The following is a 17,745-nucleotide window of genomic DNA, read 5'->3' as shown; positions in this document are numbered from 1 at the left end:
AAAGAAAAAAATAAGAAAATATTAGACTAGAGGTAACATAGGAACCGTGTAGAGGGTCTTAGGCAATTTATTTAATATAGTATTTATTCGAATACAGTAAATAAGATAAGAAGACATAGCCTGAAACAGAGCAAAAAGAAGTGCTGGAAGCCCTGCTAGCTTACCTCCCCGGTACTCGGTGTTATTCCTCCAGTCATTGAGGTCGATTTCTGCTGTACCAGCTATAACCAGCTCTAGCTCCCTGGCATCGAACACAGACACAAGCCTGGCATCTACAACCTGAAATACCGATTAGGCTTCAATACAGGTTCCATCATATCAAAAGTTTATATCCATTACTATTTATGTAACTTACATTAGGGAAATGACCATCACTTCTGTTAAAATGAGAATACTTAGGTAAAAAAAGTAAATCATTTGTACCAGACCTTCACCCAGAATTAACACCAAATCTAATTGTAGGTTTAATCTCTCCTAAAAGTTTAATCTTAAACCAATCAGTCTGCAGTTTCCTGATCAGCACCGGTGGGATGATCTTCATGATAAAACCCTTCTTCTCCCTACCACACACCCACGCCCACACCCACACCCCTCACCCCACCCCCCCCCACACTACCTTACAATAAAAGAAGGTAGTTTACCTAAAATAAACCTCTATTTTGTTAATAACCTAGTGAAACTCTCATATTATAAAATGTCTCCATTTTGTGCAAGTCTTTGCCTTTCTGCTTGCTTGACAGGATGCTGTCCTATTTCATGAATCTTGTCTCAAAGCCAATTAGCTATAACATTCTCCAATGCTCATTATTTTTCTTTCATTGAATAAAAGGAAATTCCATATTAATAGGAGATGTTGGATGTTTCCACATCTAGTGCACCATGGTCAGATGAACATAAATTTATATGAAAATAAAAAGAACATTTTTTACCTGTCACAGTACTGGGACTCCCAGAAAACTATGACCTCTTAACATTCTAAGTAGGTGCCTTCTTTTGTATTCTGGTGAGTGGAGCTGAGTCCTCTGTCTGAGATACTGTATGGATGAAGACTGTTTATTACTACCACCAGGCCTGGGACTTACCTCATAGAAGCCTCGAACCAGGGCTTCTGTCTGCTGGACCACTCCTCGTTCCACCCGCCACTTCACCATCCTCTCTATGTATTCCTTCTTGTTCTTTTCAGTCACCTGGGTGTTGGCTCCCCCAGATTTTAACTCCCTTTCTGTCACCTTATCATAAAACGGAAAGATTGTGAGGTTTGGCAGCTCAGTTTAGCTCTCAGAGTGACATACAGATTTTTTAAATTAAGTAAATGTGATTTACAAAGTTATTTATGTTGACTTTAAAGCATACAATATTTCAACACCAATCTCACCACCAGTGTTCCTATATTCCCTCCCCACGCCAACCTCCACCCCATCCCTGACTGTTAACTTGACGGACACATTACAAAGTTCAAATGGTTGCAGCTTAGATCTCATGTTTTCAGTGTTGTTTAATCTGTTTTTTTTTTTAAATTTTATTGAATCACCGTGAGATAGTTACAAGCTTTCATGTTTAGGTTACAATCTCACAATGATCAAACACCCATCCCTCCACCAGTGCACGTTCCCCACCACCAATATCCCGGGTCTACCCCCCCTTTTCCCACCCTCCACCTGCCTCTAAGGCAAACAATATTCCCCATACTCTCTCTCTACTTTTGGGCATTATAGCTTGCAACACAGACACTGAGAGGCCATCATGTTTGGTCCATTATCTACTTTCAGCATGCATCTCCCATCCCAACTGGTTCCTCTAGTCATCACTTTCTTAGTGATCCCTTCTCTATTCCATCTGCTTTCTCCCCTCCACTCATGAAGCAGTCTTCCAACTATGGGGCAACCCCCCTGGCCCTATGGTCCGTGGGTGTCAGCCTCATGTGATGCTACCCTACACTCCACAAATGAGTGCAGTCCCTCTATGTCTGTCCCTCTCTTTCTGACTCATTTCATTTAGCATGATACTCTCCATGTTTATCCATTTATAAGCAAATTTCATTACTTCATCTCTCCTAACAGATGCGTAGTATTCCACTGTGTAGATGTACCAAAGTTTCTTTAACCAGTCATCTGTTTTAGGGCACTCGGGTTGTTTCCAGATTTTGGCTATTGTGAACAATGCTGCAATGAATATATAGGTACAGATATAATTTCTACTGTGCTCTTTTGCATCCTTGGGATATATTCCCAGAAGTGGTATTGCGGGGTCATATGGAAGCTCAATTTCTAGTTTTTGAAGGACTGTCCATATTGTTTTCCAGAAAAGCTGAACCAGTCAGCATTCCCACCAACAGTGAAGGAGCGTCCCTTTTTCCCCACATCCACACCAGCACTGGTTGCTTTTGTTCTTTTGAATGTGTGCCAGTCTTTGTGGTGTGAGATGGTATCTCATTGTTGCATAGTACTGCATTGTATAGATGTACCAAAGTTTCTTTAACCAGTCATCTGTTCTTGGGCACTCAGGTTTTTTCCAGATCCTGGCTATTGTAAACAGTGCCGCAATGAACATATAAGTGCAGATGTCATTTCGAGTATACCTGTTTGTTTCTCCAGGATATATTCCCAGAAGTGGTATTGCTGGATCAAATGGAAGCTCAACTTCTAATTTTTTGAGTAGTGTCCATATTGTTTTCCAAAGGGGCTGGACCAGTCGGCATTCTCACCAGCAGTGTAGAAGGGTTCCTTTCTCCCCACATCCTCTCCAACAGTGGTTGCTTTTGTTCTTTTGGATGTGTGCCAGTCTTTGTGGTGTGAGGTGGTACCTCATAGTTGTTTTGATCTGCATCTCTCTGATGAAAAGATGCAGAGCATTTTTTCATGTGCCTTTTGGCCATTCGTATTTCTTCCTTAGAAAAGTTTCTGTTCATTTCTTTGCCCCATTTTCTGATGGGGTTGGATGTTTTCTTCTTATAGAGTTCAGCCAGTGCTTTATATACCCTTGATATGAACACCTTATCAGATGGGTATTGGGTGAATATCCTTTCCCATTCTGTAGATTGTCTTTGTATTTTTTTACCCCCTTTAAAAAAATTAGGCATGGTGGTTTTCAATGCTGTGAATGATAAGGCTTCCTGCATAATGCACTGCACCCTCTACTAGAGTTCGCTTTCCCCACCATTGTCCCATCCCACGTTGGTAAAATTCCTTCTGAAGTCCATTTTTCAGTTTTTGTTACCGTTGGCCAATTATCATCCACCTACTACATTTTTCTATATTCCTCACATGAAAAAGGTTATTTTGTCTGTCCCTTTTCTTCTGACTAACTTCACTCAGCATTATAGTCTCTAGATACATCCATTTGGAAGAAAATTTTATGATTTCATCTTTTTTTACAGCCAAACTATTATCCCACTGCGTATACATGTACTATATTTTCCTTATTCAGTCATTTGTTCTTGGACATTAAACTTGTTTCTAGAGTTTGTTTACTGTGAATAGTGCTACAATGAACATAGCGAATGTCTTAATCATGGCAAAAATGTCTTAATTATAAAAAAATTCGAGTTCTTGAACCCTTGGGATAGATGCCAAAATGTAGAATTTCTGGATTGTATGACAGCACAATTCAACACAGTTTTGAGGGAGAAGTGCCCACAGAGTGTTCCAGAAAGGCTGGGCCAGTCGACATTTCTGCCAGCAAGCCAGCAATGAGTGAGGGTCCCTTCCCCCCATATCCACACCAACACTGGCTATTTCAGTTTGTATGTGATGTGTGCCAGTCCCAGTGGTGTGAGGTGATATCTCATTGTTGTTCTGATTTGAGTTTCCCTGATGATTTGTGATGTAGAGAAGTTTTCCATATATCTTTTGGTCATCTGTATGTCTTCTCTGATAAAGTTTCTGTCTCTTTTCCCCATTTTATTATGGTGCTAGTGTATTTTTCTTGTAAAGCTCTACCAGTGACTTATATATCTTGAATATTAGCCCTTAATAAAGTAGTGGGAAAATATCTTCTAACCTGTGAGGTACTTTACCATTTTTATGGTATTTTTTTTGCCACGCAGAATTTAAAACATAGCTTCTGTTGATTATTTTAATATTTTCTTTTGTGACTTTGAAAAGTCTGTGCTGGAGAGATAGCACAGGGGGCTTACATACAGCCAACCCTTTTCTGATTCCTGGCACCACACATGGTCCTCTGGGCCCTGTCAGAAGTAATCCCTGCACAAAATGCCAGGAGTAATCCCTGAACACTTAAAACTTAAAGCAATTAAAAATTAAATTAAAATTAATTAATTTTAATAATTACATTAAATTAAAATTTAATTAAAAATAATTTTTTTAAAAATTGGATCACTGTGAGAGATAGAATTACAAAGCTCTTAATGATCAGATTTAAGTGTTATAACACCTGTCCCTCCACCAGTGTAATTTCCCACCACGAATGTCCGAAGTTTCCTCTCTGCCATCTAACCCACCACAGCCTGTCTCTCTATGGCAAACTCTCTCTCTCTCTCTCTCTCTCTCTCTCTCCCTCTCTCTCTGTCTCTTTCTCTCTCTCTCCTTTTTGGGCATTATGGTTTGCAAAACAGATACTGAGAGGTTATATGTTTGTCCCTTTACCTACTTTCAGCATGCAGTTCTTATCCAGAGTGATAATTTCCAACCAACCATCTCTGTCATAGTGGTCCTTTCTCTATTCAAATTGCCTTCTTCCCCAATACTTTAAGCAGGCTTCCAACTGTGAACCAATCCTCCTGGCCCTGGCCCTTGTTTCTACTGTCCTTGGGTTGTAGTCTCATACTATGTGTTTTTTTTAAATATCCCACAAATGAGTGCAATCATTCTATGTCTGTCCCTCTCCTTCTGAGTCATTTTATTCAGCATGATATTCTACATGTCCATCCATTTATAAGAGAATTTAATGACTTCATTTTTTCTAACAGCTGCATAGTATTCCACTGTTTAGATGTACCATAGTTTCTTTAACCATTTTTCTGTTCTTAGGCACTTGTATTGTTTCCAGATTATGGCTATTGTGAATAGTGCTGCTATAAACATAGAAGAATATATGGCATTTCTGTTGTGTGTTTCTGGTCCTCTGGATATATTCCCAGAAGTGGTATTGATGGGTCATATGGAAGTTCAATTTCTGGTTTTTGGAGGAATGCCTATATTGTTTTCCGGAAAGGCTGAAACAGTCAGCAGTCCTACCAACAATGAAGGAGACTTCCTTTCTCCCAGCATCCATGTCAGCACTAGTTGCTCTTTTTCTTTTGATATGTGCTGATCTCTGTCATGAGATAATATCTCATTGTTTTTTTGATTTGCATTTCCCTGATGATTAGCAATGTAGAGCATTTTTTCACATGTCTTTTGGTCATTTGTATTTCTTTGAGGAAGTGTCTGTTCATTTATTCTCCTCAATTTTTGGTGGGGTTGGAGTGTTTTTTCTTGTAAAGTTCAATCAGTGTCCATTTTGATCTGACTTTTGTGCGTGGTGTTTGAAATAACACCCCCCCCCCAAATAGTTAAAACAATCCTTGGGGAAAAAAAATTGGAGGCATCACCTTCTTCAACTTCAAACTGTACTATAAAGCAGTAGAAAATTAAAACAGCCATGGTATTGGAATAAAGACAGACCTGCAGGTCAATGAAACAGAGTTGAATATCCTGATATCAACCCTCAAATACATGGCCACCTAATCTTTGATAAAGGAGCAAGAAATATAAAATGGAGCAAGGTATACCTCTTCAACAAGTGGTGCTGGAAAAACTGGACAGCTACATACAATTTAAAAAGAATTAATTATTTAAAAAGAAGAAAAATGGTTTTTGTCATGTTCTGCAGCATTTCTTTCTATTAAAGATAAAGTAAAAATGTTCTCTATTTTACTCTATTTTTTCATGTTCTGGGCCAGATAAAAACTTACTAAGAAATTATTTAAGTTAGGAGTATAATTTTTTGGTTTTGTTTTTATACCACACGAAGGTTACTGGCATTGCTTGTGGAACCATGTGGTCCCAGAAAATGATATATTTTCACCAAAAAGACTCAGTACTCTATAAATGCTAATAAAAGATAAATAGGAAGCTTTACCTTATAAAATGCCAATAAAGTATATACATTTTGGAGAAACAAATATCAAATTCTAGTGATGAAGTCATTTCCATAGCTGCAGAATACCCTAAATATGTATTTAAAGTATAACAGAAATACCTTACAAATGCATCATTCCCCCAGTGAAAATGCTTTCTGATCCATTATATCATTTGATTTTTTAAATGCTCTATGAAGTTAATCCATGTTATAACAAGAGAAAGAAAACATGAGCATTATTAAAGGAATTGTGGACATTCTGACTAGTTAAATAAGCCAGTCACAAAAGAACAAATACTATGTAATATCACTCTTAAGATTATCCAACTAGTTTGGATTATGTGGGTCTATGCAGCTGATTTTCAGAGAAAAAGGTAGTATAGTGGTTATCAGGAGCTGTAGGAAGGAGACACAGGGAATTATATAGTATCCATTTATTCAAGATAAAACAGTTCTGTAAATGTGTTGCACAATAAAAATATGATTATGGGGGCTGGAGCAATAGCACAGCGGGTAGGGAGTTTGCCTTGCACACGGCCAACCTGGGTTCGATTCCCAGCATCCCATATGGTCCCCTGAGCACTGCCAGGGATGATTCCTGAGTGCAGAGCCAGGAGTAACCTCTGTGCATTGCTGGGTGTGACCCAAAAAGCAAAAAATAAATAAAATAAAAATAAATAAAAATATGATTAAAAATGTGAATTTTATCATCTGTAAATTTTCCATAGCAGAAGCCAAGATTTGCTTTCCAAGCCCCAAAGTTTACAAACCTGTCCAAAAACTTCTTCATTAACGGTAAAAGTGAGATCTAGGATATCTGTGATGTTATTATCCTTCATCCATTGCAAGCTCTGATGAAATTCTTCATCCAAATATTCCAGGTCACTCAAGTCACAGGGTCTATAGACATTTAGAGGGAGAGAGATAATCAGAATTATTCAATAAATGGCTTCCCAGATCATTCCAAAATATAGAATGTTTCAGTCTTTTGGTTGAAACAAAGCAGACATATTCTAAGAATCTGGTACTTTTTAATACACTGATTAATATTTTTTAGTTCATTCAGCAATTAAATTTTTTTTTATTTTTATTTTTTGAATCACCATAAGAACAGTTACAAAGCTTTCCAGTTTAAGTCTTGGTCATATAATGATCAAACACCCATCCCTTCACCAGTGCACATTTTCCATCACCAAGAACCCCAGTATACTCCCATCCCATTCCTCCCCCTGCCTATGTGGCAGATGATTTCCACTTTACTCTCTCTCCACTTTAATCACATTCAATATTTCAACAAAAGACCCACCATTATTATTTGGAATTTCCCCCAACAATCAGACCTGCCAAAAAGTCATCATTAGATAATTTGTTTGCTATTGCTGATTATGAAGAACATATGATCACAGCCGCGTGATTTTGGATTTCTGATATTTTAGTAATAAGTTTGGAGGGATTTCTGTCAAAAGCCTCCGGGTTCCGAGACTGGTCTGTGTGCCTCTGGGATCATGGCCGTTTAGGAGCCAGGAGCCATTTGTGGGCGGCAACTCAGGGCCTCGTCGGGATGGGCAGAGGGGCCGGTTCCACACCCATCCCATGAGGCCCCTCGTGTCACGTCACTGCAGTCTCATACCTGACTGTCCAATAGGCTCTGAAAAGATGGTGGCCAATGTGCTGCCAGGGAGAAAAGGCGGAAGGGACAAACACCTTTCCCCACCCTGGGTGGCATGGCACCATAGTTTAATGCTCAGTCCAGGTGCATTTCTGCCAAAAGCCGCTAGGTTCCGAGACTCATTCAGCAATTTTTAAAGGTAAATATTAAAGTACTTACAAAGTGGACGTGAAATAATTAGTGATTCGGGAATTTTCCTTGACAATTGAGGAAACGTATTATTTTAAAACAAGCTATATCAGTTATACTTTGGAATTATTGATCTAATTGTGACATTTGTGACTGTGGTATTATTATAATATATAAGCAAATTCATATCCATTATCTGATATTATAATAGTCCTCTCTTATGCTGACATAAAATATCAATTGATTTTTTTATTGTACTGAAAGATTTTTGTTATATCTCAGCATTAGAAAAATAAATCCTTATAAGCCTATCAAAAGCAAGGGACAAAAAGGCAAGAGGTTCCAGGAAACCAGTGCCTGCTATCCTAAATGCAGTGCTGAATAGAACAATGCCTGCAATATACTTACAGTCTCAGCAGTGCTTTATAGAAGGGCCTTGTGAAGAAAGCATCGAGAAGGTATTGATGGATCAGAGCCAGGCCTAGGATACGACCACTAAATCTGAACCTGGAACATGAAGTAGATTAATTTAAGAACAGATAAGAGTTAACAATGTTAAATATTTAAATTTACATTTTGTTTGGTGTATTTATGGCACTCATCTTAAGCTACTTAAGGATTTTACCAATTTATGATGTAGGAAAACACGTTTTTCTCCTTTATTTTTACAGTAGGGATCAAATCTGGGCTTCACACATGGGAGGCCTGTGCTCACTACTAAGCCATTCTCCTGGTTCTCTCCCTCTTACTCTTGCTGTAAATAATGCCTATGTACTAAAAGAAGTCCTATCCTCAAAATACTGTAATGGTCATCATTTTTCCAGAATCCTTTTCTCATACCTCAGAGTATAAGAACCTAAGAGAAGAAAAGTGCTGGTGAAGAATTCTAGAATCTTAGATAAATAACCCAGATTAAACTTGAGGATCTCAACCTTTCTGAACTCCAGGACACTGTAAGTTTTCTGAAACATGCACCTCATCAAGTATCCCAGAAATAGCACCCGATGGTCTAATGTGTGCCTGATGTCATGCTGGCAGATGAAGAATGAAGATTAATCACATCTGAAAGTTGTGACATGAATCAACTGAAAACAATACATTGTGCTAAGTATCAAGCTGAACTTACAGAGCTATTTAATACTGCCAATGACAGACAAAGGATAAGAATGGAATGATCATATAGACTTGTCCACTTTCAGATGGAAGGACACTCATTTAACTCCTTACTGGGGCAAATAGCTTTCTCTGGTTTCAAACAGTTTCTTTAGGTAAACTACTTAGCTGAATGCTGAGGCTTCCTGGACCTTAATTCCATCATTTCTCTGCTTCTGAATTAGCTTCTTGACTATCTGGTCTAGCACAGTGATTTTCTCACTATGTGGGCTTTGCTTATCAACAGTGCGTACTCCTTAACTAACTAATAACTAAGTCTCCTTATCAAACTGGACTTCCACTTCAGCATGGAGTTAGTTATGACTTTCATCAGATCCTTCCTATTGAAAATTTCAATTTACACATATACTGTCTTTACAAGGCTATTTTTTAATTCAAATGTTTCTTATAACTTCTATAATTTATGTAAATGAATGCCATACAGTCCTACACAATAAATGTAGCAATGAACAACAGAACTTAAATTGGCATGCTTAATACAGTTAATTCTATTGACATGAAATGATATGCAAATATCATTGAGTACAAAGATACTAGAGACAAACATAAGATCAGCAAAGGTGCTATCAAGACACTATGGATAAGTACCTTAAAGGATGTCTCAGTTATTGAGATCAGGGTATATTTCAGCAACACTTCAATTTTTAGTGTCCTTCTAGAACCACCCCCCCTCCCAAACACACACACACACACACACACACACACACACACACACACACAGCTGACGTGTGCCCAACATAGTGACCTATGCAAACATACCCCACATTTTCTGCCTACCTTTATAGCCTTACCCACTCTTACTCTGAGACATGCTACAAATATGATGGGGGAATTCTGGACATCATGGCAACCACCCAAAGTAGGAAGAGAACAAATATCGACATAGAAGTATCTGGATGAGTACTACCTTCACTTAAAGAGACGGTCTCTAAGAGTTAAATAAAGAGAAATGGTAATTTGTGTGTTATGTATTTATATGTGTATGTATATGTCTGGGCTGGAGTGATAGCACAGTGTGTAGGGTGTTTGCCTTGCACACGGCCGACAGGGGTTCAATTCCTCCGTCCCTCTTGGAGAGCCCAGCAAGCTACCGAGAGTATCCTGCCCACATGGCGGAGCCTGGCAAGCTACCCTCAATATGCCAAAGACAGTAACAACAAGTTTCACAATGGAGACGTTACTGGTGCCCGCTGGAGCAAATTGATGAGCAATGGGATGACAGTACTACAGTGCTATGTATATGTCTATACAATATATTATTAAGTGAGAATACAGCTTTGGCTCTGACTATGACTGTCTGTTCAAGCGGGCACCAGTAACGTCTCTCAGTGTGAGACTTATTGTTATTGTTTTTGGCATATCCAATATGCCACGGGTAGCTTGCCAGGCTCTGCCATGCAGGCATGAGACTCTCAGTAGGTTGCCGGGCTCTCCGAGAGGGGTGGAGGAATCGAACTGGGGTCGGCCGCGTGAAAGGTGAACACCCTACCACTGTGCTATCGCTCCAGCCCACAGCTTTGGCTCAGGAATAAAAATAGAATATTTCAATGAATCTTTTTAGCAAAATACAACATTTTCAACTCTATTTACAGAAAGCATTTGCCACAGAGGCAGGTGGGGAGAGGGGGTACAGGAGAGAAACTGGGGGGATTGATGGTGGGTTTTAAAACATTGTATGATTGAAACCCTATCATGAAAAACTTTTTAACTATGTGCCCTATGGTGAGATTAAGCTGCAGTCCGGTCGAAGTCAGCCAGCATTCCACACTCACGGTCGAAGTCAGCCAGCATTCGTGCCACTTGGCTGATATTTGGTGTTATTAGAACAATGTCATCAGTGAAGCGGAGGTGGTATAGTTGCCGACTGCCTATATTCACTTCCATTCCTTCATATTCCAGTTGTCGCTGATGTTTTCGAGGGTGGCACTGAAGAGTTTTGGTGAAATGGTGTCATCCTGCTGAACCCCGCTCTTTACGTCGATTATCACTTCTTTGTAGAATGGTGAGATCCTGGTGGTGAATCTGTAATACATCTCATGGAGGATCCTGAACACTCTGTTTGGCTGAATCTCACGAAGACAATATTCATGAGAAACAGACTAGTTCCTGATGTTCCATTTGCCCTCAATGGAACGAACATCTCCAAATGCAGCAGCTATGTGTACCTAGTTTGAGAACTCAACATGACAAACAACCTGGTACCTGAAATGTGCAGGAGGAAGACAGCAGTGTGGAACGCCTTCGAGAGCCTTGAAGAAGTGATTAAGAGGATGAAGAACCTCCTGCTCTGGGCACATCTTTTCGACTTGACCGCTCTTCCTGCACTAACATAAGCGTCAAAGACCTGGGCCCGATGAAAACATGATGAGAACACTACTTGGGTATCCCAAAGAGGAATCAAAAGAGCTACGCTTGGAATATCACATTTCACTCAAGTGAGAGAAGGAATCCAAAGTTCAGACCTCTGTCGACGATCAAGAATCAGGGATGCTGTCTCGTTTGCTAAGGCATTAAAAATCAGATGAGCCAGACACATAATGCGATTTAGAGACGACTGCTGGACTAACGCTATTACCAACTGGATTCCACGGGACGTCAAAAGACCACGTGGCGTGGCCGCCCACCTACGAGATGGTCAGACTTCTTCATCAAAACCCTGAACAAACAGTCTGAGGCTGTTCATGTTCCTGGAGCAAACAGATGCCATTGGGCTATACTAACATACGACAGGGACTAATGGAGACGTTACTAGCACCTGCTCGAGCAGATCAAAGATCAATGGGATGACAAGTGATACAAGTGATACACTGTGATTTACAAAGTTATTCATATACCTTTGCAAGGCATACAATGTTCCAGGATCAATTCTACCACCAAAGCCTCTTCCCTCTACTAGTGTCACCAGGTTTCCTCCACGCCCCAGCCTGCCTCCTTGACAGGCATATTTTTAAAGTTTGGTTTGTTGTCATTAGAGCTGTTAGTTCTAAAAACTTGCTTGCTTTCAGAAGTGTTGGTTCTGTGGTTTAGCTATATTGATATACCAAACCTCTACCCCACCAATGTCTCTGAAGTCCTGATGTCTATCCCTGTTGCTTCCCATCCACTTATTTCTACTTCCACCTTCAATTTATTTCTATGTCCTTCTCTTCCCTATACTCTAGAGTCAAAGGTTGCCTAGATATGTCCCCTTTAATGTCTGTGATCCCTGTTATGTAATTCTATACATCACAGATAAATGAGATCATCTTGTGATTGTCCTTCTGACTTACTTTACTTCACTTATCACGATATCCTCTAGTTCAATTCTGGTGGTTCATTTCTTTACAAGAGTTCTCCACTTCCATAGGCATTGAGCTAGACAACATTCTCACCATTGGTGAATAAGAGTTCCTTTTTTCATCGCATTCCCACCAACACAGATTGTTGAATTTTTCTGATGCATGCATTTCTCATTGTGTGAGATAATATCTCCCTGTTTTCTTGATTTGGATTTTCCTGATATTAAGTTATGATGAGCACTTTTTCATATGCCTATTGACCATTTAATGTCTTCATCAGAGAAGAGTGTGTTCATCTCCTTATTTTTCGGTACAATTTTTGTATTTTTTTTGAACTTTGTGAGCACTTTATATATTTTTGGATAGCGACTGTTTATATGATGTGTTGCTTGCAAATATTTTCTCGCAGGAGCTATAGCACAGCGAATAGGGCGTTTGCCTTGCACGCAGCCGATCTGGGTTGACTTCTCCATCCCTCTCGGAGAGCCCAGCAAGCTACCGAGAGTATCCCGCTTGCACAGCAGAGCCTGGCAAACTACCTGTGGTGTATTGGATATGCCAAAAACCGTAACAACAAGTCTCACAATGGAGACATTACGGGTGCCCGCTCAAGCAAATCAATGAACAATGGGACGACGGTGCAGTTATCTTTTAGTTTTAGCCTGTTTCTTTTGCCATGGAGAAATTCTTTAATTATATGTAGTCCTATTTGTATATTTTTAGTTTTGTTGCCTTTGCCAATGGGATCATGTCATTAAAAACAACTTTTAAGTCCCAATCTTGGAGTGTTCTACTTATATTTTCCTTAATGGTTTTGATCCTCTTTGAAATGACTTTTGTGAAAGGTAAGAGCTGTGGATCCAGCTTCATTTCTCTACACATGGTTATTCAGTTTTCGCAGCACCATTTGTTGAAGAAGCTATCTTTACCCCTTTCATCTCAGATGAAATGCTTTCAGTTACTCACAATTGAGAATAATTTGTTATAGATGGACTTTACTATCTTAAGAAAGGTTCTGTCTACCCCTATTTTTTTGTTATTGTGAATAATGTTGTATCTTGGCTAAAAATTTCTATGAACCAGTTGATATGATCATATGATCTTTACCTTTCCTTTTGGTGTGGTGTATAATACTTACTGATTTGAGTATGCTAAATAATCCTTGCACTCATAGGGTAAATCTCACTTGAATGTGGTATATGGTATTTTTATACGCTGTTGAAGTTGGTTTCCTAAATTACTTTTTAGCATATCTACATCAATTTTTATCAAGGACCTTTTATTAAAGAATATCAAACTTGGGGCTGGAGCGATAGCGCAGAGGGTAGGGCGTTTGCCTTGCACACAACTGACTGGGGTTCGATTCCCAGCATCCCATATAGTCCCCCAAGCACCACCAGGAGTAATTCCTGAGTGCATGAGCCAGGAATAACCCCTGTGCATTACCAGGTGTGACCCAAAAAGCAAAAAAAAAAAATATCAAACTCATGAATTCTTCTATGAAGTTCCTACTAGAGCCTGTGATTTTCAGTAGGATTATTAACATTCAGTACCTATGCCTTAGTGTATAATTTTAAAAAGTCAACTATTTTATCTTACATCAATTTGAAGCTGAGATATTACCAGTATCACTGCAGTCCTGCTATTCATCAATTTGCTCAAGTGGGCACCAGTAATGTCTCCATTGTGAGACTTGTTGTTACTGTTTTTGGCATTTCGAATATGCCATGGGTAGTTTGCCAGGCTCTGCCATGTGGGCAGGATACTCTAAGTAGCTTGCCGGGCTCTCTGAGAGGGACGGAGAAATCGAACCCGGGGTCGGCCACATGTAAGGCAATCGCCCTACCTGCTGTGCTATTGCTCCAGCCCAATACATATATATATATATATGTATACACATATACATATATATAGACACACACACATATATATATTTTTTCTTGTGCCAGGCCCCACGAGCTGGAGTGATAGCTAGAGGTGATGCACTAAGTCCACAAGAGCCGTTTTAGCCCAAGTGAGTCCTGAAGTAGAGCAAGATGACCTGAAGAGCTACTTAGGGTCCAAGCTTTGGTATGTCAAATGTCCAAAAGGGAAAGGGAGCCAGTTCAGGAGACTGCACAGTGGGGCAGGTTCAGAAGAGGTCAGGCTTCACCTTCCTGGGTCAGGTGCAAGCAGACTGGGGCTTTCACAGACTGTGTCAGGAAGGGCACCTGGGGCAGGATCAAGGCAAGAGCTCTGGAGGGGCACGACAGGCGTAGTGCTGTGCCACAGGCAGGGGGAAGTCTGAGAGCTCCCCCATATCAGGCTTCAGGCCCCCGCTGCCACTAAAAGGGGATCTGCAGCAACCACACGTGAGCAGGAGCACTGCAGTATTCGTGCAGTGATGAGGACTAATAGAGGGCTCTCCTCTGAAGACTTTGTAATTCACTCCACTGCTCTCAAACATGATGGCTTTCAGGAAATTCTAACTTATAAGGCTAGGACTTTCGATTATATAAAGGAAGAAAATACCAGATCTTACCATTCAAGATGGTTTTCCACAAATGCAGACATGGGGCTAATCTGTACTGTATAAGTATCATTAGCAGAGTATTCAAAGAGTCCATAGTAAGGATTGAAGAGCTCTTGAGACAAAAGGAAGAAGAACTCTCGTGAAGGACCACTGTAGTCCAAGCTAAAAAGAAAAAAGAAGCCCAGGAAACTCATTATGTGGGGTGGTGGGAGACCTACTGTGCTCTTTTAGGGTTAGATGGGGGAAGCAGATAGTATTATCAGTTCTTTTGGGTGAATCTTAATGGAAATATCTACCCGATAAAGAAAATTACATCAAAAAATTAGTTTGGGGATTTTCTTAGATGTCCATGAAGAAACTCTTATTATCAGTTAAACTTTGTTCAAAAAAATAAAACTTTGTTCAATCATATAAACCTTAGGCCACAGAAATAGCTGCTGAGCACATTTTGTGCTGAAGTCCTGGGTTCAGTTCATTATTTTCTCCAGAAAACAAAGTGGGCATAACCCCGAGCAAAGAGTCAGGACAATAGCCCCCAAGCCTTGCCCGGTGTTCCCTCTCCCTTCCCAGATAGTAGGGCCTGATAATGCTTATCTTGCATGTGGCAAGATCCTGAGTTTAATCCCAGACACCAATAACCCCTTACACACTGCCAGATGTAGCCCTGCTGAAGGTTTCTATCTTGCAGCTCCTGAGCACCACTGGGGAGGTCCCATCCCTTCCATTTACCCCCATTAGATAAAACATACAGCTAGTTGATTAAAATCAAAGACTGCTGTGTAGTCATAGAAGAATTTCTTCTAACAGTAAAAGTGTGCCCACATGTATGCACAAATTTCAATGTTAAATTTATTCAAATATGTCTTTTTTTAGTGGAATTATCTTTCATAGTTGAGTTGGTTTTCCCTGAAATTCTACAAAATATTTTGTATGTGGCTGTAAATGTGCACTTCAGGATAATGTGTTTTTTTAAAGGAGTCTCTCAAAACTGTAAAGTAAAAGCCCAATAGTTTATGACTGTATTCTTGCTTCCTACTTTGACAATATATTTAACTCTCAGGCTTTCGGACTACTTGAATCCTAAAACCAGGCACTACTCAGAAAGACTTCCTGGGAGAACATTATCAGAATCACACTGGGGGGCTGGAGCGATAGCACAGCAGGTAGGGCGGTTGCCTTGCACGCGGCCAACCCGGATTCGATTCCCAGCATCCCATATGGTCCCCCGAGCACCGCCAGGAGTAATTCCTGAGTGCAGAGCCAGGAGTAACCTCTGTGCATTGCCGGGTGTGACCCAAAAAGAAAAAAAAAAAGAAACACGTTGGGCAAAGGCTTAGATTGCTCTGCTCCACTTTGAGAAAAATCACCCAGGACAGGGGGCACTGAACTATCCAAATTGAAGTGTCTGCATAAAACCGCTGGTGCCTCACCCCTCCTCTCCAACAAAAGTGACATAGAGCTTGTTCCGCTGGAGTTCTTTCCGGGAATAAGCCATCACTTGATTGAAAGTTCCCTCCAACAAGTGGTCTCGACGAATGATGAGCCTGGAGAGAAGAAGCAATGGAGGCCATTAGCAATGGTTTTGAAGCATTGATATTGGGAATCATGCCAGGTGAGATATGAGTACCTAGGCTTATGTTCTCATATAACAATCTCTCCATCAAAAGGAAAGGAGAAGGTACACATACTCTCAATGTTGTGATGAACCTAGTTTTAACACTTTTTGAAATATTGAGAGTGCAAGGATGTGCATTTTTATAATTAGACACCTTCGAACAAATTCAACTACTTTAAGATTTTTTTTGATCAACTAAAAAGACTTGCTTAAGTTTTATTCCTGAGTCTGGCTTTGTATTACAATATGTAAATAATAAATTTAGAAGAGAAAAATAACCTTTAATTTTTGTTTCAATACAGTTACAAAAAGCCCGCGAATTCTACAGTTATATTTGTCCCACAAATAAGGGAAATAAAAGATTTTTTTAATATTGTTCAAGATTTCTTATTTTTAGAAAGGCTTTCCATTGATTTTCTAAGTACCTTTGTCTGAAATCTATTCTTTCACTCTCTCCTTCATTTCTCTTTCTCTTTAATCTCCCTTAAAATTTTTGTTCTTTTAAAAATTAAGATAACATCTTAACTTCTCTTTTTCACTCCAACTTCCCAAGTTTTTTCTTCCTCCTATCCATGAACAGAAATGTTCAGAGACTACTACCATGATATTTATTCCATGGTAGTTACACCATGGTATCAATTCTCAAAAAATACTACAGAGAAATGGGGGAGAAAAGAAGATGAGATCTACCATCTGAATTCTATGCCAAACAAGGGAATACTCACTTAATTTTCCCTGGACCCTGACCAAATCCTTTGGCTTCCAGTTTTCGGTAGAAATTGCGAAGTTTGGCCTCAAAGTCTCTCCGATAGGGTGAAGGGGCTCTTGCACTGGCTCTCTGCAAACCTGCAGTGAGAAGCACATAGGCTGATGTTCATAGTTTTTAATTAAAGAGTGGATGGTAGGTAAGGGGCAAACAGGCACATTCTTATTTTCATATTTTTCCTTTATCAAGTTTTCCTTATTTTTCATCATTCCCTCAGCGACCTTTATAATTAAGAAATACAATACAAAGGAAGACAGATCCTGAGAATGATAATTATATTGTTCATTCCAATTATTTCAAGTTGCATTTTCCCTTATTTATGTTTCCCATATTTATGTTAGATGTACTTTTTGGCTTAATTTTACTTAAATAATATTTTATATAAATAAAATCTGGAATAAAATTTTAAGATGCTGTGAGAACTGACTATAACTAAAAATAGGCAATTAGGAGGGTAATTTATATGTTTGTGTACTCTCTGTCAGAGTATGTTGTGTACTCTCTGTATGCTGTTTAACTGCT

At 39.5% G+C, this 17,745-nt stretch overlaps 1 protein-coding gene across 9 annotated transcripts in view; it reads right to left on the bottom strand.

The window, feature by feature from the left end:
- HECW1 (HECT, C2 and WW domain containing E3 ubiquitin protein ligase 1) overlaps positions 1 to 17,745 on the bottom strand; it is a 268,709-nt gene that overhangs the window by 24,710 nt on the left and 226,254 nt on the right. For all 9 annotated transcript variants that reach the window (XM_055124933.1, XM_055124931.1, XM_055124935.1 and 6 more), the window contains 7 exons: positions 17,183 to 17,303; positions 16,273 to 16,386; positions 14,852 to 15,004; positions 8,288 to 8,386; positions 6,852 to 6,981; positions 1,083 to 1,229; positions 165 to 279 (listed from right to left, as the gene is read on the bottom strand). In XM_055124933.1, coding sequence (XP_054980908.1) covers positions 165 to 279; positions 1,083 to 1,229; positions 6,852 to 6,981; positions 8,288 to 8,386; positions 14,852 to 15,004; positions 16,273 to 16,386; positions 17,183 to 17,303 — 879 coding nt within the window. The remainder of the gene's footprint in view (positions 1 to 164; positions 280 to 1,082; positions 1,230 to 6,851; positions 6,982 to 8,287; positions 8,387 to 14,851; positions 15,005 to 16,272; positions 16,387 to 17,182; positions 17,304 to 17,745) is intronic.

Source organism: Sorex araneus, chromosome 2 (genome assembly GCF_027595985.1).
Source record: "Sorex araneus isolate mSorAra2 chromosome 2, mSorAra2.pri, whole genome shotgun sequence".
Taxonomy (NCBI): domain Eukaryota; kingdom Metazoa; phylum Chordata; class Mammalia; order Eulipotyphla; family Soricidae; genus Sorex; species Sorex araneus.
Note: the sequence above shows the minus strand (reverse complement) of the source record. Positions and strands in the feature narration are given on the sequence as shown.